This window comes from Oxyura jamaicensis, chromosome 1, assembly GCF_011077185.1.
Source record: "Oxyura jamaicensis isolate SHBP4307 breed ruddy duck chromosome 1, BPBGC_Ojam_1.0, whole genome shotgun sequence".
NCBI classification, from domain to species: domain Eukaryota; kingdom Metazoa; phylum Chordata; class Aves; order Anseriformes; family Anatidae; genus Oxyura; species Oxyura jamaicensis.
Window position 1 is genome coordinate 58006735 of NC_048893.1, and position 27040 is coordinate 58033774.

The 27040-nt window shown below is 36.8% G+C and overlaps 1 protein-coding gene and 1 long non-coding RNA gene across 4 annotated transcripts in view; one reads left to right on the forward strand and one right to left on the reverse strand.

Moving 5' to 3' along the window:
• Window positions 1-27040, forward strand: part of GNPTAB (N-acetylglucosamine-1-phosphate transferase subunits alpha and beta) — a 49773-nt gene that overhangs the window by 14507 nt on the left and 8226 nt on the right. For all 3 annotated transcript variants that reach the window (XM_035342018.1, XM_035342012.1, XM_035342026.1), the window contains 13 exons: window positions 2348-2389; window positions 3258-3463; window positions 4144-4208; window positions 4479-4613; window positions 12718-12879; window positions 14658-14837; window positions 15874-16044; window positions 17678-17801; window positions 20098-20301; window positions 21720-22846; window positions 23824-24023; window positions 24284-24503; window positions 25559-25672. In XM_035342018.1, the coding sequence (XP_035197909.1) occupies window positions 2348-2389; window positions 3258-3463; window positions 4144-4208; window positions 4479-4613; window positions 12718-12879; window positions 14658-14837; window positions 15874-16044; window positions 17678-17801; window positions 20098-20301; window positions 21720-22846; window positions 23824-24023; window positions 24284-24503; window positions 25559-25672 (2950 nt within the window). The remainder of the gene's footprint in view (window positions 1-2347; window positions 2390-3257; window positions 3464-4143; window positions 4209-4478; window positions 4614-12717; window positions 12880-14657; window positions 14838-15873; window positions 16045-17677; window positions 17802-20097; window positions 20302-21719; window positions 22847-23823; window positions 24024-24283; window positions 24504-25558; window positions 25673-27040) is intronic.
• Window positions 1157-15076, reverse strand: LOC118175655. The gene is made up of 3 exons (XR_004755062.1): window positions 14933-15076; window positions 1559-1562; window positions 1157-1167 (listed from the first exon to the last, which is right to left on the reverse strand). It is a non-coding gene; the product is annotated as an uncharacterized LOC118175655 (long non-coding RNA).

Consider the following 27040-nt stretch of genomic DNA (forward strand, 5'->3'; position numbering starts at 1 on the left):
CCAGCATGATTTCTCCAGGGACAGCGTCAATTGCAGTCCCTGTGTCCCCTCCTGGAGCACCTGCCGCTGCCTCCAGTGCAATATTAGGATTATAGGGAGCAAAACTTGATTCCTCCTCCGAAAACAGACCCTTATTGTTTACATATAAATTTCAAGCCTGAAATTTATAGGCAGCCCGTATTTTGGCCAAAATACTGAAGTTCCTATTATCAGCTTTTTAGGCCAGACAATTACACAATATCAAACCATTTTTTAAAATTCTATATATATTTTTAATCTTTTTTTCCCTAGTTTTTGGGTTGTTTTTCCAAATCCTTATCATTCGCTCCAAAGGGCTATCTTTAGGCACAGTCCCAGGGTCTCCAACCCCCCTGCTGACTCTTGGGACCCTTAATCCCAGCTCTTCCCGACGTGCTGCTGTGGACTTTACCACCCACAGGGTACCACACACTGTCACCTAGGATTAGGACAGAGGTGGGGTGTACTGTCGAGCACCTCACTACACCGTGCTTGGGGTACCGTACACCTCAGGGCCCAAACCCCTGAGACTCTCTTTCATTCATCTCCTCTTTCTTTCACTTCATCCCTCTCCAGCCGAGGGGACTTTGTTGGTCCCCTCATAGGACTACCGAGCCTTGCGGATCGGGACTTGCACTCGTTCCACACTAAAAGTGCATCTAATTCACACTCACACATTCACACACCAGAGACTCCCCGAACCCAACCCGAGGCAAGACATGGTAAAGTTTCCCTTACCTCTGTCCGTGCATGGCTTCCCGGTCTGGGTTATCAGCAGTAATCCCAGTGCCTGTTCCCGATCCGGGCTGGACTATATGTGGGCTGTGTCTGTGTATGTCTGTGCTGGCCTCCCTTCTCCCCAGAGCTTCTCAGAGCCTGTCTTCAAATTAACAGTCTCGGTCCTTTGCTGGCCATACCGAGATGGCCCACCACCCCGACAGAATCGCTGAAATCAGCAGGGTGCACCTTCCTGTCTGTGGTGGCAAGAAATCTTAAGCAGGCAGCAAGATCCCAGACGGGCCCCCAGATTGTGAGAAAAATCTTAAATAATTTTCTTCAGACAGGATCTTCTGTGAAGGTATTTTATTTGCGATTGCAATGGTGGGCATCCTGTCAATCAGGAGCACATTTTAGCAAACAAATCATAACCTTTTATTCCCTATAACCCGCTGCCTGTTCACCTCCCCTGTTTCCTCACTGGCTGAGTACTACAGGTTCACAAGCTACTCGACGCTCCTCTATACCATAGATGTACAATTTTTCTTTTTTTCAACCCTTTAATTTCTCCTTTCTTATGTTTTGAGAACTTGCGATCTTTGTTTTACTGTTCTCACACTGCTCATCCTCTTTTTCTCAAGCTTCTACCTTATTTTGGAGCAGTGAGACCTTCTACTGTCCACTTCTCTACTTAGCATTTCTCCCTATTATGACTACACAACTACCCTGGAATACAGAAAAATAATTCTCTACTGCAAAAGCACAACTTTGTTTCTCACATCGTCAACTACAGGGACAGCTGGTTCTCTCCCTTGTAGATAACAACACTCCCCAGACCCCTTTGTATTTTGGAATTGGTTAGCACAGTTTAAAAAATAAATATAAAAAATGGTTCAAAGGATCAGGAGGACTGTGGAAGACAAAGGCAGAGACTATAAAACTCTGCTAATGAGCATATATTCTGTACTACATAGTAAAACTTAGTAAATTGTTAATTTTTTAGTGATCCACCTGAATCAGATTAGTCACTGTCCAGGTGTTTTATTCTTCAGGGGGAGAGATAGTAGCTTGGTGGACGGTGCTTCTCTTTTTGTTGGTGTGTGTAGGAGGTGTCCTTTGGATCATATTATTATCATTAATTTTTTAGCATCATCACTGCTCTACCTGTGCATTAATGTTCATCAGTTTCTGCATGCACACAGCCAATGCGTAGTGGACCTTAACAGAATATGTATCTTAGACAAAACTATGAACTCACTCCAGTTTCAGGTCACTAATTCCTGGTTTATTATCAGTGCTTTTCATATTAATAGCAGTTTCCTTAAATAATCTAATAATAACCCCTGAAAATCTTGTTGGCAGAGTCCCACTGCTGCAGCTCCCAGCACTAGCAAGGATTTTGGGGTTCTGCTGCGCAAGGATGAGCAGTGAGGGAGCGCATGTCAGCCTCTGCTCCCTGAAGTAGGCTAATGACTAGGCCTTGGCAGTTTTATAGCTGTGTTATCGCTGATTTCACAACATGTTCTTGACTCAATTAGAACTCTGAAATTAGATTTAATTATTTATCATCAACTCAGAGTTACTTAATGGGGTTGTTTTAATTTTGTAATAGGGAAATCCTTGGAAAGAATGCAACAGAACCAACAAAGAAGAGGTAAGGTGTTTTTGGTTTTTGTTTTGTCTTGGCTATAAATTGAAATAAACCATTCTTACTCATTTTTAGCTGAAAAGAACTGTTGGGGAGGTGGGGTAAAGGGGTATTGTTTTTTTTTTTTTTTTTTTTTTTTCTACAACCTGAGCATGCTTTCCTTCTATGTCATTTCAAGAGAAGCTGACAACATGGTAATATATATGTTGAACAACAGTAATGTGATTGTGACAAATATGAGCCTCTTAGTGGGACAATTTCTGAAATTCAAAAAACATGTACTTGTCACTAGTTAGGCATAGTTCATATTCTGAGCGTGGATTTTTAGTGCATATGTACCTGGAGTTTTATAATTCAAAAGCATTATTTTTTTTTCCGACAGTACCTTTACCTGCCATTTGTGTACACAGTGCTGTAAGTCATTGTTTGTCGAGGGGCCAAGGATCATGTGTCTGTGCGCTGCCAGGAAGCAGCAGGGCCTGCTCTGTCCTGTTCTTAACTTGACCTGGTTGTTCTGTAGAGATCTTTATAAGGTGTCCTCTTTTAGTCAAATCTCTGCAAACATTGAAATATTTGAAAAAAAAAAATGAAATTGTGAGAAATAAAAATACATGGTTGAGAAAAGAGGTGTGTTTTTGAGGAGAGGAAGCAAGGAATTGGGGGAACAAGTTACAGGAATGTGCTGAACTGTAACAGTAGGATATTTGCTTTCTACAGCAAAATAAGTATGCTCTTAATTGTTCCCACCCTTTCTTCAACAGATGTTACAAATAATTGATCAGATTTTACAGAAACATCTCTCATTGCACCTAGCATTGATTTTTGTTGTAAATTTTCTAGTGGTGTTAAATTCACCTTTGGTATTTTGCTGCAGCGAGAAGCAACTGGAATGTTTGCTGACACACTGCGTTAAAGTGCCAATGCTTGTCCTGGATCCCGCGCTGCCAACCAACGTCACGCTGAAAGACCTCCTGTCCGTTCATCCTGCTCTACAAGCTGCTAACAATATGTTCTTTGTCGCAAAACCAAAAAATCCTTCTACCAATGTGACAGTAATTGTTTTTGATAGCCCTAAGGATGGTAAGAACCTATTTGACAGTTTCTGTATTGTCTCCTAGGGAAGTATTTTTTACTAAGTTGCTGTGAGTTAGGTTGTATTGTCTTCCATCACTGACTCTGCCACTAATTTTCTGTTTGACTTTAGCAAGTTGTACTGTGTCTCTTCCCCTCAGTCTGTTTCTTTAAATGATGACATCAGTAATACTGTTTCTTATCTCCCAGACATCTGATTATGAAAGATTAAACAGTTCCATACTCTTAAAGTACTGTTGCAAAACAGACTCGATATCTGAAAATCTGTGTTGCACAGATGATCTCAGAAGACTGAGGTTAAGACTGAGGATTAGTTTTAGAAATCATCTTTTAATTGCTGTGATGAATATTGTGCAAAAAGTTCTGCCTTTGTTCAAAGGATTGCACACCGTAAAACAAAATTATCTATGTTTTCAACACTTAAAAGTAGTATCTTAGAACAGGTACAGGCTACTTATTTTAATACGTAGTGCCCAACCCACTACCACCCACTTGCCCAAACACTGGTGTTTATTTTACTGGCAAGATTATTTGACAAGTATAAAGACAGATCTTCACTCCATAAACATCCAAAACTTCTTAATTTGCAAAAGTCTATCTTAGTTTCTGGAATATACAAAAGAAGTGACTTCCAGTTTTTGATTTGCAATGTATTTTATTTATTCTAGTTGAAGCTGCCCATTCTGGAATGATGAAAGACAACAGCAAACAGATAGTATGGAGGGGCTACTTGGTATGTACTTCTAAAATCTGTTAATTAGCTTTTAGCTTTTGTAAGTGCTAAGCTTGTTTTTAGGAATTATTTATGTGCTATACACCTTTCATAACTCAAACGTTGTAATAAGTAAAAGCTTTTAAAATGACCTTTATTTCAGTGTTGAGGTTTGGGTTAAATGACAGAACTACACTCTATTAAATCTGTCATCTGCTGAAGGGTTGTCAGATAATGTGAATCACTCGAAATTTAAAGAAAATACTTTTTACCCTGTCATCCTATTTTTAGACTACAGACAAAGAAGTTCCAGGCCTAGTGTTAATGCAAGACTTGGCCTTTCTTAGTGGGTTCCCAGCTACATTCAAAGAAACAAATCAGCTACGAACAAAACTACCGGAGAGTCTGGCCTCTAAAGTAAAACTGGTAAGGATGTGGAGGAAAGAATAATTTATTTGTATTGTTTTTTATTTGTTTGTTTTTAAGTACTTCACATACAGACCTTACAGACCTAGCAAGAGAACTGTTGCAGGTGACTTAGGATGTTTCTGATAGTCATCTGTGACCCTTTTCCTGAGTTGTGAAGAACAGTAAATAGTGACCCAAATTGTTGCCTTCCAAATGCCAATTTTGTGACTGCAAGTCATGAGGCTTTAGATTTTTAGCTTGCAACTAGTTGAAAAATACCAGACTAACCAGTTTGTCTCAGCGATTTGCTATAGGCTGTTGTCTTACTGAAGTGTATTGTATCACTGGTTTGTTTAATGTGACGGAATTTTGTTCGTGTGATTTCTTAGCGTTTTTTATTCCTTCTTTGCTTTTGGAAGAATAGTCTTAATAGTAAGAGCAATAAATTGTTTCACAGCTGAATGCTGTATTTCTTTCTGCCAAGTACTCTGTATGCTACTAAGCGATTTATACTTAACTTATCCATCTGCAAGACAACAGTAGAACACAATTTGTGTGACTGTGCCATCCATTAACATTTTATACCTTCCCTTCTCTCCTAACATTTGGACAACTTTTCCAGTTACAGATCTGTTTAACAGACAGGTAAAAGTTTCAGAAATCTGCCAAAATCATTGTCTTATGCATGACAATGGATCTTATGGAGAGATGAGAGTGAGCTTTCCTTCTGAAGCAAGTGCTCAACAGGATGAAAAATGTTGGTCTGCTGCTAATTAACCAAGCTGAGTATTCTGTAAAGGGAGCTCTGGGAAGATGGTGATGTGAAAGGGGCGGAGGCCAGGGAGTTTGTAGAGAAGAAGGGAATTAGCAGGGCTAAGGGTATGTAGAGACTTGGGATGTCAATCCGTAAAAAAATCTGTGTTAGTCAGATGCCCACTTGTAGAATGTGATAATTCACTTTGTGGCTTGTTCTTGGTGCTTGAAAGAGTAGAACTTGCTTTCCTTTTCTCTCTATAGCAGGCTGGGTTATCAAATCATGTATTCAGCTACAGCTGAAAGGATACTTTTGAAACGGTTTCATAGGCCAGTCATGCTCCAATTTAACGCAAGCTGAATTTCTTCATTCTTGTCTTAGCAAGACAAGCAGGTTGTTTTAAAATCTCAATAACAATGGTTAGAAACCTCGTTAAGTAAGCATATTTGTACCTCTCATCCTACCCACTCTTAAGTAGCTTACTATAATTAGCTCTTAAATATTTTTTTAAACTTAAATAGCTCTTCTCTTTTGGTTTTGTTTACATCTCCTGTGTATGAGTAGAGAGTACAGATATGGCTTCTCCTAGCCTTTGTTTTAGTGAGTTAATCGCATTGTGCTATTCGCACAGCACTGGCTCTCCATTTCTCTCATCCTTCTGACAGCCCTTCCCTGACGCTTCCACTGTGAATTTGTCTGTCTTCAATGTGATCAACTAGAATTTTGTACGGTATTTTAAATGAAGCATCACCAGAAGTTTTTATACAAGTACATAGCTAACCCAAGGCCAGCAGACTTGCTGTATGCTATCTTATGCTCATTGCAAACGATATTGCCAGTGTTTCTACATGACTTCCATTGCCTCCTACCACTGCTTTGTACTGATGCTGTTCATAAAATAGCCTACCATCACTCACACAAATAGCAAGAAGTGTATTCTGGTGGGGTAGTGGCATCCTTCTGCTTCTTTTTCAGTGGTACATTGGTTAGACTGCAGTGGATACTCATGAGGTTGATCTACCAGTCTATGCTGCTTTTAAATGCTATCAATATGCTTTCTTAAAATAGCTTTAAAGAAACTGTGTTTACTGTAGGGAAATAGATGGTTATCCAACAGGAGGTGGTACTTAGATTTTTCTCTCTGAGATTCTAGTTTCTTTATTTCAAGGTTGAATAAGGAATGTTGGTTGAATGCTTCCTGGCTTAGAGACATTGGAAGAATCCAAATGTAAATACATTGAAGGGGAAAGGATAGTGTTTGATTCTTACTGTAGGTAGAGCTATACTGAAAATACTAAAATGTTCAGAGCTCAAACTGCTTTAAATAAATAAGAACAACAAAAAAGTCAACAACTTAAAACAGGATCCTGAAAGTGAAATATATGTAAACTCATTTATATTTAAATAATTTTAAAATTGCATAATTTATTTCCTGAAAACATCTTTGTCTAATGGCTGCCTTCATTTTGAATAAAAAGAATGAAATTAATAGGACAGTCATGGTAACTGGAAATCCCTGAGCTAAAATACTATTCTGCATTTAAAAACAAGTTGAAACATCTTCGAGCTCATACAACAATTAACATTTGGGAATTGCTGCCACCAGATTCTCATTTCCTAAGAATCTGTACACGGTCCAGTAAGAATGGTAAATTAATAACACTAGTTTGCAGACTGGAATTTTGCAATTCTCCCTGTTGGCTCGTCTCACCTGCAGTGAAAGACTGAAAATCTGCTTGGACATATAGTAGTATCTCAAGACATTTGAGTGCAAGTTCAGCCTTTTGGGCATGGAGCCTTTTCTAGTACCTCAGCACAGAGTGAGTTACAGGTTGCTGGTAGCTGTAACACGTTTGACTTAATGAAGCTGAATTGCTCAGAATACCTTTGACTTCAATTAGCAGCTCTATTCATTTATTCAACTTGCCCCTTAGCAATCAAGAAATTTAGTAACAAGATGTTCCTTCACTTGTCTTTCTGTTTTAATTTGAAATCAATGTTTCAATGTTGAAATTCAATGTTGAAATCAAGCCAGGGTTATCTTCTAGGAGCAGCTCTTCTGTAACATCCTCTCTTTAATTGCCAGATTGGTATCTGAAATAATATTGCCTCATTTCAGTGATAATTTGGTGGAAAAGAAATCTGTCTCATTCCACATCTGGGAATATACTGGAACACTATCCCAGACAATGTTTGTTCTCTGGTCTACCTTCATAGATACAAGCTCTCATAACACAGTTCTGAGGAACATTCTCCCCGCCTACTCTTGCTTTTGAGTATTGGAATACCTATCATTATTTGTGGTATATTGGTGTTGGTTTTTATTGTTCTTCATCCCTTCCAAAATACACTTTCTAACTGATTTCTCTAATACATCATTGAATTCCAGTGAATTTTGATGATTTTTCTCCTTGATACTCCTGCGTGGAATTTTGCTTCCAGGATTGAGAAGTTCCTAATTCTCACTAGATTTTCTGCCATAAATCTGTAAAGCACAGACCTTATTCATAGCCCATGTCTCTTAAGTTATAATGGACCTTCCATCAAGAGGTGCTTTCTTTTGCGAATGCCTTGTAAGAGTGAAATACCCAGATTCCTCCTTATTACTTATGAGCAATCTGCTGGTTTTTATTCTTTTGTGGTTTCAAGACTTGTTAGAGTGTAATGATTCTACCTGGACCTTAATATTTTGTACTGCCATCCATGACTATGGCTGGTCATCTTCTTTCATTACAGCAGCATCTCTTAGTAGTATTACTTACTCCATCAAAAAAGCATGCTGGATGAATTATTTCTGTGTTTCAGTTTTGCTTCTCATGTCTGAGCAATTGTTTAATCTGTTGTCTGTATCCAAACTCTTTTCTAGTTTAACAAATATGAAAAATGCCATAGTTTGTGTTTTTGGCTTGCTGTTCAGATGAACGTAAAGGCTACGTCTCTGGTGCCTTGGGTGTATCTCCCACCTCCTTGTCTGTTTTCGTGGGAATGATATCCCATGCCTATTATCTTTGTGTGATTTTTTCTTTACCCCGCCTAGGTTGTTTTTTAATTGTTGTTGACAGTTACGTGTCAACCAGTTGATTGTTGATCTTTGTGCTGGTTCTGTTCTCCTGTGTGCATTCTTATCTTTCTATAGATGTTATCACTGTGATCAGCTTGCTATCTGTTCCTAAGAGCTGCTCCTCTGCGATTTGGTTAGGCACTTCTCTGTGTAAACACAGTTTTTCTCAGGTATCTAATGCATTCTGCAGTTTCACCATCCCGTTGTCATTATGTCATTGCTGTGTGTTTGTGTATGTGCCCCTCCTCCTCCAATGGTGGCTGCTTTAGAACAATTAAATCGAGATTAGTGTGTGCATGTGTGTGTGTGTATATATATACCATATATACTCTCTCTATATATATACATATATATAGTATATACGGTTATAGTGAGGTAGGTAGCAGGTTTTTCCTGACCTTCTACTCATGTTAGCAGCAATTTATTCATATTAAACCTATACTAGAATATAAGCATAAAAATGTAAGATGCTTAATTACAAAGCCAAAAATCTTACATACCAAGTGTGGATGTGATTTGTTTTTATAGAAACATTTACTAAGACCCTTGCTCAGAATCAGTTCTCCTTTCAGTGGAAGTTGTAGGTAGGCAGTTGTGGTAAAATGTCATCAAGTGTGGTGCTCCCCTTTCCTAGGGGAGAGCTACTTGGCTCATGCTGCTGTTAAGCAGAAGAAAGGTTGGTTGTTTAGTCTCCACTGAAATTTCCAGCGATTCCTCTGCAGTTACCGCTTCAGCAGTCGAAGGTTTGTGAAGTACTGTGAGATGCCTGGTGGAGAGAGGGCAAATTGCAATTGAGTTAGGCTAGACTTGTTTCATAACTGCCTCCTTATTCTTAAAGAGTTCCTCCCTACTCTTTTTAACTGGCTGTTTCTTAGTGCAATGCTGAAAGTACAGAAAAAAAATAACTTAAAATTTCATCAGTGCTACTGTTTGAAGGGAAGAAAGGTGGAAAGGAGAGAAAGGGAGGAATGTAGCTGTTGATACATCTGTTTTGAATATTGATTATGCTGCTTTAATTTGATCATTTTCATTTGATTGAAATTACTTCTGAATTAAAAAAAAAAAAAAAAAAATTGCTCTGACCTCTGGGCCATGTGTTTCTTGGCCTAAAAATCCTCAGTAGTTCTCTGCTAGAAGGAGTTGAGCTCAAGAGGAGGTTGTATAGTACATAATACACCCTTGAAATTTTCTAATTTATATATGTTACAGTCTCCAATTTTTTTGTGTTTAGGGCCTTTATTGCAGTGTAATAATATGGAAGCTTATTTACATATGAAAGGTAAGCAGCAGTATTGTTGCTGATCGACATTTGTTTTGTATTGTGTGTGTTTTGACAGGTGTGGTTGGAAAATAGTATTTGGTTGCTTTTTATTTTCCGTGCTTTCTTAATAATGCATTAGTAAGCCACTAGATGGAGGTGTTACTCTGATTATGCATCTGTCTGCTGCTAAGCCTTGTTTCCTTAGAGGCTGGAAATATGTTACATTGAATTTATGCACGCTGAAGAAGAGATGGAAAAAATATTTTTTACTTTTAAAGATTTGTTTTAGGTTTTGTTTTTTTGAGGTTACTGTTCTAACAGTTCTCCACAAAAATAATATATAGTAAAATTTTTGGAGAAAGGTGACTTTCAAGATTGAATATCCTGATTGCTTCAGGTAAAGTTAAAAGCTTGCAGATTTTCTTCCTTTGTGAAATACTGCTTCCTCTTTAATCTGCATATGCCACCCACTAGATCAGGTTGGCGAAGGCCCTATCTAGCCTGGTCTTGAGCACCTCCAGGGATGGGCATTCACAACTTCTTGTAATGATCAACTTTGGCCATCAGGAAGAGAAAGAGAAAACTTAGACTGGTTAGGATTCCAAGTCCCACCTCAGGAAAAAAAATAAAATAAAATAAAAATATCTACTCTTGAGGCCTCTTAGCTTGAGAACATGTTAATGAAGTATTTACTTTTGCTTGGGGTGGCTCAGCCCATCCAGCCAGCTTCCTAGTCTGTTAAGTCTAAGCATTGCCAAAGCTTCCAAGGGAGAACCTACATTTAAATTTACCATGCTGGGAGAATGCCATTTTCCTGTCTCATTTTCAAGTACGTTCATTATATGAACGTGCACGTGTGGTGGTCGATGTTCCTAACTGCAGGGTGTCTTTATAGGCCACTGGTGCTGGAAGCCAAGCCTAGCCTGATCATGCTGACTCTGCATCTACCAGCTTGTTTGTTTCTGTTCTGCTTTCACAGCATCTTTGGTTCTGCTGACCAGTTTTGTCAAGATCATGCTGATCTCCAGAACATATTTAAAGAGAATGGGTAATTGCGAGACTCCCCACTGAGAGGAGGGTAATAGCCATGAGACATCAGAAAATACTGAAAATATTTTTCAAGCAATATAGAACCAGCAATAGAAAGTTCTGATCAGAGCTTTTAGTGTTTTAGAAGCTAGATAATTTATGTCCCAGGAGACTTCATTGAAATCTAACTTTATTGATAGCTCTGCTTAAGAAAATACTTGGTTCTGGAAAAAGCTATTTGTGTAAAAACAATCAAACTAAACAAACAAACAACCCCCCCATTTCCTTCACCTTTTGTATTCTGTGCAGTTTAACTCTCAAACCGAGCAATGGTGCATATTTTTACTTGTTTGTGCTTGGACTGTTACATATTTTAAAACCTAGAGCTTATTTGCTGTATTAGATGGGGGAAAGGGAAAGTTTTGGTAATAAATCTAGTTAGGGATCTGTAGTACACGTACCTATTTTGTTGAGCTAGTCATTGTGGAAACAAAGAGAAACAAAATGATTAGACACTTTCAAAGCTCTAGAGTGGCAGTATTTTTGGTTTGTTATATGTATATTTTATATGAGAGATTCTGAGGGACAGTGTGACACTGTTGTATTCCTAAAAAAAGTACATACCCACTAATGGCAGCTTTGTAATCTGTAGCATTTAGATATTGATATTTTTGGAGGTTGTTGGTTGCAGTCCGTAACTATACCTCAGCCATTTAACTACTGAAGCCATCCTTTCCACCCGTAGGTTCAAATGATTCCCTGGAAGGTCTGAGATTTATCAGATTTTTCTAATGGCAGGCCTCATAAGTCAGATTGAAAGATCTCAAATAGCATATGAGTCAAAGCATCAACAGCTTTAAAATGTCACAAGTGGGACAGCTGGTCTTGCTAAGGGAAGGGGTACTAACTCTGGGACAAGTGCTGTTTAAAATGGGCTGAAAAGGTCAGATTTAATCAGAAAAGAAAAATCGAGGGATTTTTTTTTTCAGGTTACAAAACAGAAAAATGTTAACTTTTTATTTATTGCTTTTATGGATATTCAACTGAAAATCTGGTAGATGTGCATTTTAGTCTTTTGTTGCATGAAGGAACAAAAATTAAGCATTGCATCTAATAAATTCAGTTAGTTATTAACAATATTTATTCTCAGTCTGTTGAATGCATGCATTTGGAGAATCAATGTACAGTTGTACTTTTAGCACAGTGTCTTCTCACACCACTGCATAGGTTAAACACTATGTTTTATTGGGTTATGCTATATTTTTACTGAAACATTTCAGTGCCCTGCAATTTGTAAGTTATAATAGCTCTCAGAGAGGGCATCGAGTGCAAGCTGCTTCTTGCCCTGTGCATTATGAAATCTGATATCCAGAATTACTAGTGGCAAGAGATAAAAACAGTAAACAGATCAAACAGTCCCCAACTAAGAAATGACCTTAACAGCCTATTGGCAACCATCATTAAGGACTTGGAGACCCACATGGATTAGTTCTGGAGCCCTTTGTATCTCAGATTTCTGAACTGTATGTTGATCTCTAAACCATTCTGAATATTTCACGCTTCTGACAGCAATGATGAATTTGTGACTTTAATTTTCTCAGAGAAGCATTGGTTGATTAAAAGGGGGGGAGGGAGGAAGGGTACGATTCTTTCAGTCGTATATTAAGTTGAAAGAAAATCCAAATTTTGTTGTTGGTTGTGGGAGTGACTTATTAATCACTTAAGGAATATTTCTAATATACCTAGGTTTTCTCTTGCTGGTTTACTGTGTAAAATGAAATGTTTTTTGGAACATGAAGGCTTACCATTTACAAGTGTTCTGTGTCTTTAAATATTTTTCATTTCCTGTTTTACTGCCCCCTTTTTGTGTTCCTACAAAACTGTACTGCTTTATAAACAGTGTTTAGTCATTCCTATTAGTAACTCCAGTAAGAAAAATAAAATGAAATGATTGAATCGGCCAAGAAATAGAACTGCCATGGATGAATGCTGGAAATTATTTTCTCTGCTTGTGTAGTTGCAGCTCTATTCAGAAGCCAGCGTGGCTCTTTTGCAACTGAATAACCCTAAGGGTTTCCATGAACTGAGCAAACAAGCAAAGAAGAACATGACTATAGATGGAAAAGAATTAATGCTTAATCCTGCTTACTTACTGTGGGACCTCAGCTCTGTCAGTCAGGTAGGTAAATCCTGTTACGGAATGTGAAGGTTGCAGTATGCAGAGGGAGGCTTGCAGTTAACTAGTTAATGACAAGGAACATAGGATTTCTTTCAGAAGTTTGGATGTGTTAAGAACACAGCATTTATTTTGTTATAATAAAATGTCATAAGAATGTTGCCAGATTCTGGAATCTAAAAGGAGGAAGCATCATGCAGAGTGGCATTTAATTGAAATTTTCTTGTTCTCTATTAAATGAAAAATTTTGCCCTCTGTGCATGTTCTGATAAAGTTATGTGCAGTCAAGTCCTGAAAGGCTTAATTGATACTGACTGGCAGATAAGCAGGCTTGTGTGTGGGAGAGAGACAGGGTTTTATTTAACAAACACGATTACCTTCTTCTCAGTATGTTTCTTAAGGTTTTTTGCTTTGCAGTGTCACATATACTGAACAAATACTAATTATTTCTCTTCAAAAAAAATCGAAAAAATTAAATGAAGTTATCTGTAAAGAAAGAAGTTTTAAACAGAATAAATATTACATGGAAGAATGTTAAGTTTATCAAAAGGAAAAAAAAAACACAAGATCTTCTAAAATGTTGATTTTTTTTTTTCTCCTGCTATAATTTAATTTTACCATAAATGTCAAAAATGGATAAAGTAAATATGCCCTCTCTAATAATGCTTTCAGTCTGTTTCTGTACCTGTGAACCTGGCTTTAGGGAACTTCTGCTTATTGATACAAACCCTGCACTTAAAGTTTATATTTCCTCATGTTTAATTACGTGCTATACATTTTCTAGATGGGTACCTAGCCAATATATGCTGTTGTCAGTGAAATGTTGTCAGTTATGTTTTTGTTTATGTTTTGTTTATGTTGGTTTACTGTACATATTGGAAAAGGAGACTTAATTACAGTGCATAGAATTTGCAGTGAAAACTTTAATTGCTAAATGTTCAATTTTTTTTTCCCTCGAGTTTCCTGTTGTAGTTGGGCATAGTTCTTCTAGAAATAATCCTTTTCAGCATCCTTAATCCTCCATTTTGGAAGAGGTGATTAAGTTCTCTTAAATAGGAAAGAAACGTATGTTAGTATCATGTAACCTAATTTTGTTACTTGCCTGAAGCATTTCTAATTTAAAATGTTTCCTTTTAATAAAAAGCGTATGGAAGCCTTTAGCTATTAGGTAGTGAATATTAGGCTTAATTTTGTTGATTGTCTCCTGCCTATTTTTTTCTTAAATAAAAGACCAGGGTATAATTGAAGAGCAGCTACATCGTCACCTTCCAGTGTCTATATTAGGTGACACATTATATATGGTTTATGACATGATGAACTTGGAAGGCCCGAGCCTGTTAAAGCAGCAGTTCTGAAAGGTGATGTCACAGATTTGAAATGCATCTTGGCTTTTGAACAAGATCAGGAAATAATTAATAATCTAGGAAAACAGGATTTTTATTTTTTTTTTAACTGGGGTTCTTTCTTCAAGAGCTGGGATGCTCTTGAAGAAACAACAGCTACAGTGCGCTGTCGTCTTGTACTGTGGTCAGCAGATGACCCAATGATACCTTATGGTAAGCCATTGGTGTCAGAAGAATGTATTATTCACCTTGATAATTTAGTAAAACATGACTCTTTAGAGAAATAATGGCACTTGATCAATGTATCTTTTATTTTTGAATAAAAGTATTTTTGAAGTCTCAAAATACCTATGACCCATATGTTAAAGGACACTCTTGTTACCTAGCTGGATCAGGACTTGCATGGTTCATTTAAATCTAAGCGATTTTTTTTTACAGTCCAAACAGGATGAAGATATTTCTGCCAGCCGTTTTGAAGATAATGAAGAACTGAGATACTCATTACGATCAATAGAGAGGCATGCTCCTTGGGTGCGACATATTTTCATTGTCACTAATGGGCAAATTCCTTCCTGGCTTAACCTGGATAATCCCCGGATAACCATAGTGACCCACCAGGTAAAAGCAAAAAACAAACATGAAAACAAGGAGACACCACCAACAAAAAGCAAAACAACATCAAGGTGGTGGTGGGGAAACAACAACAAATCCACCCAGCCAACCAACAACAAAAAACCCATCACAAAAGTACTGCCAATAATGATTCTGTTTGTTCTGAAATGCAGCTGTCCCCTTTCAGCTAAAACGCATTGTTCAGCTTTATTAGGAAGGAAGAAGTGACCACATCTTCTCTCTCTCATCCACTGTTTTGTTAAGCCCCAATATGTCTTTGTATTTCAGTTTGGCTAAGCTGATAACTAAGCAGATAACTTAAGATAGATCAAACCTCAACACAGTCATTTTTCCAAATAACAAGGCATCAGCTAATGTATACCCATGTCTAATTTCCTTATAAAGTCTATTTATAAAAAACCTAGAAGCAAGAAAAGGCAATCCATATCTATAAACACTGTCTCAGGACAGTGCTAATCTAATAAACTTGGTTGGGACAGGATGGACTACAATTACCGGAAATAAGAAATTGGCTTAAAAAAAAGTAGATATGCATTCCAAAAAGCTTATTTAAAAGAGAAAGGGGATCCTTCAAGTTCCTGAAAAAGGCAAAATAAAATAATAGTAGTAGTTTCTTATTATAAATTCAGGAGTAATTTTGGTATCTGGGCACGACATAGGAGCCCTGAGCAACCTAAGTGGTAATAAGATACTAATTTAACTTCTGTTACTGTCTGCTTGCTTAGTTACTTGAAAGAAATGGAAGAATGCTGTTTGAATGTTGGAACAGGTTCAACTTCTTGAAATTTTGTGCGGCCTGTACTGCACAAGCAGTATAAATATATCTACACTGGGACTGATCCAATACATAGTGAAGTAAATAGGAGTTTGTAACTTTGCATTGAGCCAGGTGGAGTTTTTTAGTTAAGCAGCAGAATTGAAAATGGTTTTATGTCAGAAAAGGAAATATATGAAAGAAAAAAAAAAAAAGGAAATACATTAGCAAAGAAGAAAAACTTCACTACCTCTTCTTATTTTTTAGGAAATATTTCAGAATGTGAGTCACTTGCCTACCTTCAGTTCACCAGCTATTGAAAGCCACATTCATCGTATCAGTGGCCTCTCTCAGAAGTTTATCTATCTCAATGATGATGTTATGTTTGGGAAAGATGTTTGGCCTGATGATTTTTACAGTCACTCTAAAGGTCAAAAGGTAAGCTCTTAGGAAAGGATTTTTAACTAGAAGTAGATTTAAAACTTCTCTGTGCTAATATCTTGAAAACTGAAGAAATGCTACTCTGAAAGAGAGCTTGAGTGAAAGAAATTTCCCTTTCTTGCCCTTTTTACCTCTAAGGATCATTATTCTTAACTAGACAATTGTTAGCAAAGATGCAATGTGTTTTTTAGATTTGTGCTGTGTGGATGTTTGGAATTGCCTTTCTTGGTCTTCTCTCCTAAGTTTTCGGGGATATAACTGTCCTCTGTCAGGCTTCATGCTTTATTTTATCAATGTCATTCCCGAATTCCCCCACTTTGAGCACTGGGAAGACTGATGCGGTGTTTGGAAGCTATCAGTCTTTCCTCCTTTGTAAATTCTTTTTGTTTTGTGAGGCATGTTTTGTTCAAAGCAAAATCGATTCTTCCTTGGGAACACTGAGAACTCATGATGCTCAAACTGGTTTAATATTATAATTTACTATTAACCATCTCTATTCCAGACACCCACAGTATCTTTGCCAAATCTGTATATAATTGTTCACTGAAAGATACCGCTTTTCGTGAACACAAAGTGATTTATTCTTTCAACTGACCTATTATCATCACTGGGGTTAAATGAGGAAAGCAGGCTGAGGAAATGTTAGCAATAGCCATGCATAAAGAATGTGGTTGCCAGCAGAGTTTTCATCCATGAGCTTGATCGACATGAGGAACATGGAGGGAAACACTTAAGACTTACTGCTTTAATAAAAATAATAAATGGAAGTGGACACCAGATGCTAGAGATCACTGAATTAAATCCTTCATGTAGGCAGATGCATACACACCTGCACACACGCAGAAGAGTTGCACAAAATAAGCTTAAGCTACTGTAAAATTACTAACTTTTAGTACTTGAGAACATTAGGAATCTTTGAGAAAGTAAGCACACAATTGCAGAATCCTGTTGTTACTGCACTTTTTTTGTTCTTCAGTTGTTGTCTCAGTTATAAGAATGAAGCGAGTTTAGATGTAATGTTTGTGATAAACCTGATCAGTGCTTTGGTAGCAAAAGTGCTACTAAAATTTTCAAAGGTCTAGAAGAAAATGTGTGGGTTTTTTAATGCTTTCCCAGTTAAAAATACTTTCACATGCATTTTTTATCTTGGCAATTCTTGGTATTATTTAAGTCATAGAGGATCAGATGCTTCAGGGAATATGTTCAACATGTGCTATTTATCTGATGACTGGTTAGTGATGAAGAAACATTTTGAGTCAGGAGAACAAGTGAACTGCAGAGCTATTTTAAATTTGAAGTTTCCCCCTTCTTATCTGATTAAAAAAAGAAAAGAAACACAATGCTAATTTTCATTTGAATAGGCTTTGCAGAAGTGAATTTGGGAAGTCCTGTTTTCTATTGCTGCCTTGCTGTATAGCCTTGCAAATTCATTTAACTTCTGAGACTTAATTTCCTTCTCTTTGAAAGGGATAACATTTACTTCATAAGTGACAAGGTTTAAATGCTGTTTGTAAAACACTGAAGGCACTATACACAGGAAGGCATTAGTTTAAGTCTCTGTGTTCCAATAAACAAGCTCAGTTGACTTTCATTTGCCGGTCCTTGACTCAAGACTGTAATGTTGTTCCAGGTTTACTTGACTTGGCCTGTGCCAAACTGTGCTGAGGGATGTCCTGGTTCATGGATTAAAGATGGTTACTGTGATAAAGCCTGTAATAACTCAGCTTGTGATTGGGATGGAGGTGATTGCATTGGTAAGACAACGATGTTAAATTTAGAAGAAAAATGAACTGACTTGTTTCTTGTTATAATTCTGTAATTTATAATTCTCCTGTAACTACAAAATTTGCCTTCGTTAATGGTGGGGGGGAAAAGTCATCTTACATATTAAAAAAAATATATTTTCTTCAAGCTGTAAATTTCAATGGGAAATGACAGCAAATAGTAGGGCACAAGAACATCTTCTTTTGGGTACAAAATTTGGCTACATGACAGGAAAATTTTTGAACCTCAGAGTCCAAATAATATTGCACTTTCAGGAGAACTTCAGTCCTTCTTTGATTCTTGATCTGTCATTCAAATAACAAACCAAGTAAGTAAAGAGATATAGGTAGAATAACTAAGAAATACTACTGGAATAACAGTATCTGAGGTAATTAGTATTGCATATTAAAATTTCTGTGGATGTGATGGAAGTGTCTTGTACAGCAGTACAGGTCTGATGTCTCCTTTCACTTGCACTTTTTAAGTATTCCTTGCTTCATATTAAGGTTAGATTTTGAGCTGAATTTGCATTTAAATGTCTGACCAGAGAAGTGGCTGGAAAGTTCATTTGCAAAGCTTTATGATACTGGTTAATTTTCTGAGTTCTGCCCCACTTTCCCTTCATGTAGGAGGCTGGCTGTATATGCTCTGCTTCTACATGTCACTTGCTCAACCATACTCTAAGTAGATTTTGTGTCCCCTCTAACTCTAGTCTGTGTTCCACTTTTTTTCCATCTTTTGATCTATTTTCATGTCTTATAACTCCTTAATGCCAACACTGGCTAAATTTGCTTACAGGTTTCCTTTCTACCTCTCTTTTTTAAATTTCAGTTGTCCACAGATGAATGTCTGCCTTGTAGGTGCACTAGTTTCAGGAGAACATATAGCTGTGGCTGAAATGCCTGCTCACCAGACCTTGCCATGGAAGGGAAACCTGTGACTGTTACAAGGTTCAGGGCTGTCTCCTTCCTTGCTTTTTATCCTTGAAAAATAGTTCCTGTAAAGGAAGTGTGAAGTGGGAACAACTAAGCTTCTGCAAACCAGAAATGGCCTGCATTTGGGCACGCTTCATTTCCTGAGAAGGGTGGTTTTTAGGTTTTTATCCAGAAATGAATGAAGAGGATTAGAAGATGGACTGTATTCTTAAAACAATGTATGCTTTAGAAGGATTCTTAAATCTGTGACATTTTTTTTTACATATTTCTAGTCTAAGAACCACCGGGGAGGGGGGGGCGGGGATGACACACTTTAACAAAAGGCTATTTTCCATATGCATTCAAAGCAATGGAGTTATGAAAATATTTTTATTGCTGTCAAGACTTGTGCTCACTGAGGGTCTATTACTTTTCCGAAGAACACTTGCATTGTTTTCTCATCTTCCGGAGATTTCAGTTACTCTGCCCAATTGTTGCCTTATTACTGGTGGTAACTTTGCATGCCCCTTCTGGTGAGAAGGGACTGATATTATGATTTCAATGAAAATGAAGGGAAATAGCAAGACAATTTTCTTTTACCTGTAGAAACAAGTATTGATGGCAAACAAGATAGGAAGAGTCAACCATGTTGTCTTAGTGTCAGATTCAAAACTGAATTTATGAATGCAACAAAGACCACACTAATGGCAAAATGGGCAGCCCTACCAACCCTACCGCATGTTTCCATCACCTTGCTTGCATGGTTATTCTTTCAGGGTGGACAGAGGTGAGAATTTGGGTTACTTTTAAGCTAGTAACCCTTTGGGTTACTTTTAAGCGTACTTCCTGTACGCTGCATGGATGCTAACGTTAGCAAATGGTTGCAGCATGCAGAGAAGGTGAGTGAATACTTCAGCGCAAGAGCAGTTAGAGAAGTCTAACCTCATAGCAAAGATGCACCATTAGTTCCTAAACTGAATTTTCAGAACTGTAGGTTAGGAAAATGAAGTGATGCCTGTGGATTGAGAAAGTGATGTACTGCTCTAGGGGACAGTAAAGTCAAGAATGCAAGCAAGAGAGGTAAATCAGTTTTCTGCCTACGTTGTTAAAGTTAAGATAAAATATGTTGCAGTTTTTGTTGCATTTTTAAGTTGGTTTGCAAAATTCTACAGTGAGATTTTGTATGCTGTACATTTTACACTACCTCTCAGGGAGCTAGTTAGTTGCCTTGTTTTAATTTTACTGTTGGTAAATAAAATTCTGCTGACTCTTCTCAGCCGAGCTTTAATGCTGTGGCTTAAAATGTACCTTTCCTCAGAAATATGAGTTTCAAATGACTGGTCGCTTTTGTTTTTCTTCTCTCTCCCTTTAGGTAACAGTGGGGGTAGTCGCTATGTTGCTGGTGGTGGTGCGGTTGGAGGTATAGGGAATGGACCACCATGGCAATTTGGTGCAGGAATAAGTGGTGTTTCATACTGTAACCAAGGTTGTGCTAATTCCTGGCTAGCAGACAAATTCTGTGATCAGGCCTGCAATGTTCTCTCTTGTGGATTTGATGCTGGCGACTGTGGGCAAGGTATGTAAAATGTAAGGTTGATAAACAGTCTGTTGAATTTTTCTTGAATTGCCTTACCTTTTTTTGGTTCATCATTATTCTCCAATAGTTCTAAGAGGCCCGGAATGTCATGAAAAAATGCTCCTAGCAGCTGAAAAAAGAAGACAGGCACTTCCTGTATTCGCTGATCCAAACCTGAATAATTTATTTTGTGCTGCTTTAGTTAATAAAATCTGTATTTGCCAAGCACGGGTGGAGTGCTTGATGTTTTATGGAGCAGCAAGCATCAAATTCATTACCCAAGTGTGTTACACTTTAAATGCAGAAATTACATTTCAGCTATGCAAACAGACTTTACCCAAATGAGAACAGCTGATTTGATGACGCTCGTAGTGGTTAATAAATTAAAGGACTTCTGTGATGCTGAGGGTGTAAGTTCAAGTCTGGCTCTGTACTCTTGCCAAAGGCTACTTTTAGTCACCTGTGGGTTCTGCTGAGGAGTGTGAGTTACCTAAATGTGTCTTCCTTGTGTGCTGCTGGCTACAGAGGCTTTCATCCTGTAATTGTGCTAGCTCAGTGGAGCATGCAATTGGGTTGAAGATGGGCATTTGAACCTCACCGCATTTAAAAAGGAGAGTCATTAAACTTTTTGTGCGTGCTAATATTAGAAGATTCCCAGTGCAGTCTAAAATACCTATTTTTTTGAAGAAGGGAAGATGCAGAATTGCAAGAATTGTAGTGAAGAAAGCATGGAAACTGTAGAGCAAGAGGTATAGAGGCAGTGCAGGTACAACAAGGAAAACATGGAGAAATTGGAGGTTGAGATGTCAGAATTTTATTTTGATATGAAAGGCTAGCAAGAGTGAATGGAGTGATTGAGAGTTATGTTTGGTATAGATAAAGGAAAACAAATGGGATAATTAGGCCTGCTTGAAAAAGTAGAGACTTCCTTGCTTCTCAGGTCAAAAAACGTGCATTGCTGTTAGTGAGGCTTTGTTCTCACAAAAGCTGACAGATCTGTCTTCTGCTGTGGGAGCAAGAAGTTTTAAAAATTCTAAATCAAGATTCAATCTAGTAGTGAAATCTAACTCTTGTAATGTGATTCTACTAAAATGTAGCAAAAATGTAGTATGAGCTTGTTACTCATGACACATAATTTTAAGTGAGGTGCAATAATAAGCAACTTAAGCTCTGTAGGTAGGAGTGATAAATTATAGCATTTTTTTAGAATTACCATTGGAATGTACGTCAGCTTTATAATTCTGAGTATATTCTAATAATGTGTTATTTAAGGTAGGTGAGTAAGAAATTGGAAGCTACAGTAAGTCTTCTTTCACAAAGTAGTCTCACTGCTAAAATTGTGAATCTCTCTGGATATATTACAATTTAAAAATACAGAAAAAATCTCACACTGAAAATTCACATTTTTTTTTCCCCAGATCACTTTGAAGAGATGTACAAGGTGACACTTCAGCTTAATCAGACCTACTATGTTATTCCAAAAGGTGAATGTCTGCCCTATTTCAGCTTCAGTGAAATAGCCAAGAAAGGAATTGAGGGTTCATATAGCGATAATCCAATTATTCGGCATGCTTCAGTTGCTAACAAATGGAAGACTATCCACCTCATAATGCACAGTGGCATGAATACAACTGTAATCTATTTTAATCTTACGTTTCTAAATAAAAATGATGAAGAGTTTAAAATGCAGGTAGCTATTGAAGTTGATACTAGAGAGGAGCCAAAACTGAACACAAGTTCCACGCAGAAATCCAACTCTGATTTTAAAACTCCAACTTCAATACCAGAAGCTGAAATGATATTTGAAGATATTCCTGAAGAAAAACGCTTTCCAAGAGTCAGGAGACGTCGAAATGAAACAGGAGGGAGTTTCCATGAAGAGATTATAATACCATCAGTAAATGTGTCTCTCCTTCCTGAAAACGTTCAGATAGCACTGCAGAACCTGGATTTAAAACTAGCAAATGGTGATATCACTCAGAAGGGATTTAACCTATCCAAGGCTGCCCTCCTGAGACCTTATCAGTTCTTAACTACAGTAAAGAAGATTGTAGGTCTGGAAAAGAATGGTGTGCATTATAATTCACAAGATCAGAAAAATGAAACCGTCTGGCAGAAGCCTCATGAAGATGTAAACAATAGCAAAACAGAAACAGCAATAAAAGCAAATGGGGAAGTTCCTTCAAGACTTACCGAAACAAAAAGGACTGATGTGGCAATGAATACAAATAAACCTATTTCCAAAATGAAGCCTAAATCCACACATCCAGCCCAGAGAAATGGGATCCAGCCTATGGAAAATGAAAATGAATCTCAAGAAAAAATATTGAATTCCCTCATATTAAGGGAAACACATAAATCAAAAAATACTGGGAATTCTGAGGCCGGAGAAGATACAGAGGGAATGGAGGGCAGAAAAGGGCATGTACAGTTGGATACAAATGTAAGGGAGGGGTTAGTGGGAAGAAAATTACAGTCTTATGCTGGAAGTTACCAAGGCTTTTTGCCATGGGAGAAAAAGAAGTATTTCCAGGACCTTCTTGATGTGAGTATCTTAACATCACTGCTTAGTGGAATAATTGCATCTTTCTGGATATTGTGGAATACTGAAAATATTATTTGTAAATTTAGCATGTGTCTTGCCTTTGATGTAAATGCTGAGATTTTTTGAAAGCTCTTTCTGAGTTTTCACATAAAATCTAATCTGTTTGATTTGGGCCTCTCTTAGCTAGGTGATGAAAGCAGAATAGACATTTCTATTCCTGTTCTACAGAGTGTTTTTTTTTTTTTTGAAGTCAGATTCGTTTCTTATTCAGTGTATGTTGATGCAGTGATATTATTCACATATACAGTATTGCAAAAGAGATTAATTTTTTTGATACATTTATACAAATGTGGATACACTATATATAATGTAAAAATATTCATATGTATAATGGTAAGTATTCAAGCTCTAAAAGTTAAATTGAAAGGCTGCCAACAACATTTTATATCCCGACCATGTCAAGAAAACATGTAGGAAGCATATAGCCAAAGCATTTTGGAGGATTTTTGAAAACATCTATAAAAGAAGGTAGAGATTATGCTTCAGTTGGTACAATTGTTTTACACTACTCCAAATAGCAAAGGTGCTATTAACTCTTTCTGTTTATCTACGATTTCAGTTATCAAATGTGGATGAGTAATCAGGAAAAAAAATAAAACAAGCAATATTACTAATATCTGATAGCAAACAGTGACTGTTGAGTGTGTGAGGTGTCAGAAGAAAAATATTAAGGAAGTTTTTTTTGGTAGACCACTATTCTTCAGAACATATAATTTTTAAGGATGAAGTTACCTTCCTTTTCTCTCCTCTTATTTTTAAAGGAGCATCAAGGGAACATGAAGAACAGTATTCAAAACTCCTCTTTACGTTTTTACCTATTTAAAAAAAGAGCTGGTACCTGCCTGAAATGTCAGTTTTCCTATGTATTTAATATTTTTGATAATGTAACCTTAATGTATGCTTGTCTTGCTATTTAGGAAGAAGAGTCATTACTCAAAGAAATGTCATACTTTACTGATGGTAAACATCTTGGAAGGCAGCTGAAAGATACATTTGCTGATTCCCTTCGATATGTAAATAAGCTTTTAAACAGTAAATTTGGATTTACATCTCGGAAAGTCCCTGCTCATATGCCTCACATGATTGACCGCACTGTTATGCAAGAGCTACAGGATATGTGAGTATGTCTGTCTTTGAAATAATGTAAAACTGTAGGTAATTCTATCTTTGTGGTTAAGCTTTGTTATAGCTATTTCCAATGTGTTGATGGCTACTCATTAAAATTATATTTTGAAAAGGGAAATGGGGAATTTATTAGAACATGATAGTTCTGCTAAAGTAAGGAGGACCTTTAAAAATTCAGGTAAGAATTTGTTTTCAGGTAAGCAGTGTCTTACTAGAAGCTGGAGTACTAAATTAACATATGCTTTTATGTAGGTTTCCTGAGGAGTTCGACAAGACATCATTTCACAAAGTGCGGCACTCAGAAGATATGCAGTTTGCTTTTTCATATTTCTACTATCTCATGAGTGCGGTCCAGCCACTGAACATCTCTCAGATCTTCGATGAGGTTGATACAGACCAGTCAGGCATTTTGTCTGACCGAGAGATTCGAACGTTGGCCACAAGAATCCATGAACTGCCATTAAGTTTGCAGGTACTTTCCTCAGCAATAAATTCTAGAGTAACTTTGGTTCTACAGTCCACATCTGTTACATTAAAATTAATCAAATCTTTATTTATCTTTGCTGCAACACCGCTAACACTTGTCAATTCTAGCTGGAGAGTTTAGCATTGTGTTCTACTTCTTTATTGTTCTTATATGGACTCAACAATTAAGCTGAGTTCTAACAGTATCAGAAAAATGTATCGCTGGTATCTGATCTCAAGCAAGTAGTTGGTGTGAATTCGTTAGAAGTGATATTCACTGGTAAAAGACACTGTGAAGAGTGGGATTCTGTTGTGCTTACTCTTGTTCTTGCACATCATAAAAGACTGTCGTTGACTGAAGAACTTGTACCCTAAAGAAAGTAGTAAGAAAAAGGTCAGCAAAGAAGTGATACCAGTAAATACTATGACCATATACAAAGATTCATGTTCCTGGTTTTCTAGGAACCTGATAAGCAGAGGACATGGTTTTGGTAGGACTTGTGCTCTTACAAACAGTTAGTAGAGAGGGAATTGTACCCTTTCTGCTTCAGAGAGGAATCAGGGCTCAAAACAATAAAATAATAATCTTGAAATGGCACACAAAATCACTGGCATAGCTGGAACACAGCTCTGTTTTCAGGTGTTCCTGGCCTGTACCTTAATCAGAAAATCTTCCTGTCCTTTCAGTTCTCTCTCTCTCTCTTTTTTTTTTTTTTTTTTTAATCTGGGATTTAAAACATCAATTCTGGTCTGGGAATTCTGTACTCTACTTACATCATCAGTAAAGATGTGTTTTCAATTTTCAAATGAAAATGATGACAAGTCACGCTTTGTGCGGTCTCAATTCAGCCAAGCATTTGCTTCACCTTAAGCATGTGGAGATTCCCATTGACTTTAAGTTACTGAACTGAGGTCTGCTACATGAATGTCTTTTTTTTATTTTACAGTAATATAGAAACTTCTTATGCATATAACATTAAATATGTGAACCATGGATTTTTAGAACTATGTTAATGAGAAAACAATAACCTTTTTTTTTTTTTTTTCTTTCCTTCCTGATAGGATTTGACGGGTCTAGAACAAATGCTAATAAATTGCTCAAAATCTCTTCCTGCCAACATCACTCAGATCCATGTTATTCCACCAACTCAGGAAGCATATTATGATCCCAATCTGGTAAGCAACATTCGTCCTAAAAGGTGGATGATTTCTTTCCTGAACATGTATTTACTGCACTTAAAATGTTGGTTTGATTTCTAGAAGGAAAGTATTCACAAAAAATTTTACTTGTGTATACATGAAATAAGTGCATTAAATATGAAAATTCTACAAGCTACTTGCTAACTTTTATGCTATTAAAATTTCCCACAGAGAAAAGCTGAGCTTTAGAATTTTATTATATATGGGATATAAAAAGTCATTCTTGTTAAGAAAATGCACTAGTATGAACCCAAAAGATGCCATGCCCAATACGTCTCTAGCTAGAACTTCCTGATAAATCTGCTTGAATGATATTTTATGCATTAAAATAAATATCGTCAGAGGGATATCTTCAAAATCAGTCTTCTTAATTCAAAGGCTTCTGAGTAATTCCTTTTAACTTTCAAAACTGGAAGGCTTAGGACTAGATGTTCATTAAGAATTTATGTCCTTAATTACTATTTTGCTTGTTAAATTCTCACTGAAATCTGTGGGAATTTAGGTATTAGTGTCAGATCTAAATATTCTAGATTCCTAAATTTCTTTTGCAAATAGAATTGAATTCCTGCATCAGTCCATGCTTTAGAAAAAAAAAAATTGTGTATGAACTTTGCTAAATTGATGACCTGATTGGTTAAAACCAACTGTACAGGTCATGAGCTGTTGGGTAGTAAAAGAATATTGTCAACCCCATCATGCAAACCAGAGTGCAGAGATCTACAGTGTTAGTGTAGGTAAATGTATATGGATTGTTGACTATTGATATATGCTAAATTTATTGTTTTTTATTACACTGGACATCTATCCTGCCCCTAAGTCTACATTTCAGCAAAACTCTATGTAAAACCATTCTGACTGTCTGATTTGAAAAAATTGAAGTGTGGATTTTGAAATTTTGTATAATCTGAGGACATTACATCCAGTACAACCTTATTTCATTTTACCTCCTTATGACTCTCAATTCAGTTTGTAAAATTCTCTGAAGTGAAAACTTTAAGGAGTATTAATAAAGGATGTTTGCCGTGAATTTGTTTTAGGACAGGGTTAAAAATAAGTCTCTGGGAACAATGTCAGATTAAATTTTCTTGTAGAGTTAATAAAATATTACTTATTGAAACACTAATGTCTAATGTAGTAATTTTATCAGTTCAAATCAGTTCAAATAGTCACAAAATTAGACCTCTGTGCTAAACACAGACACAATTTTTTCTTCATGTTGTCTGCAACAGATAAATTTATAGGACTAAATCTAGTACCAAAGAAATATCCCTTGAGAACATGGATTTTTATTTCCCAGAATGGTTTCAACATAGGTTGTGTGTATATATATAAATAAGGCTAATG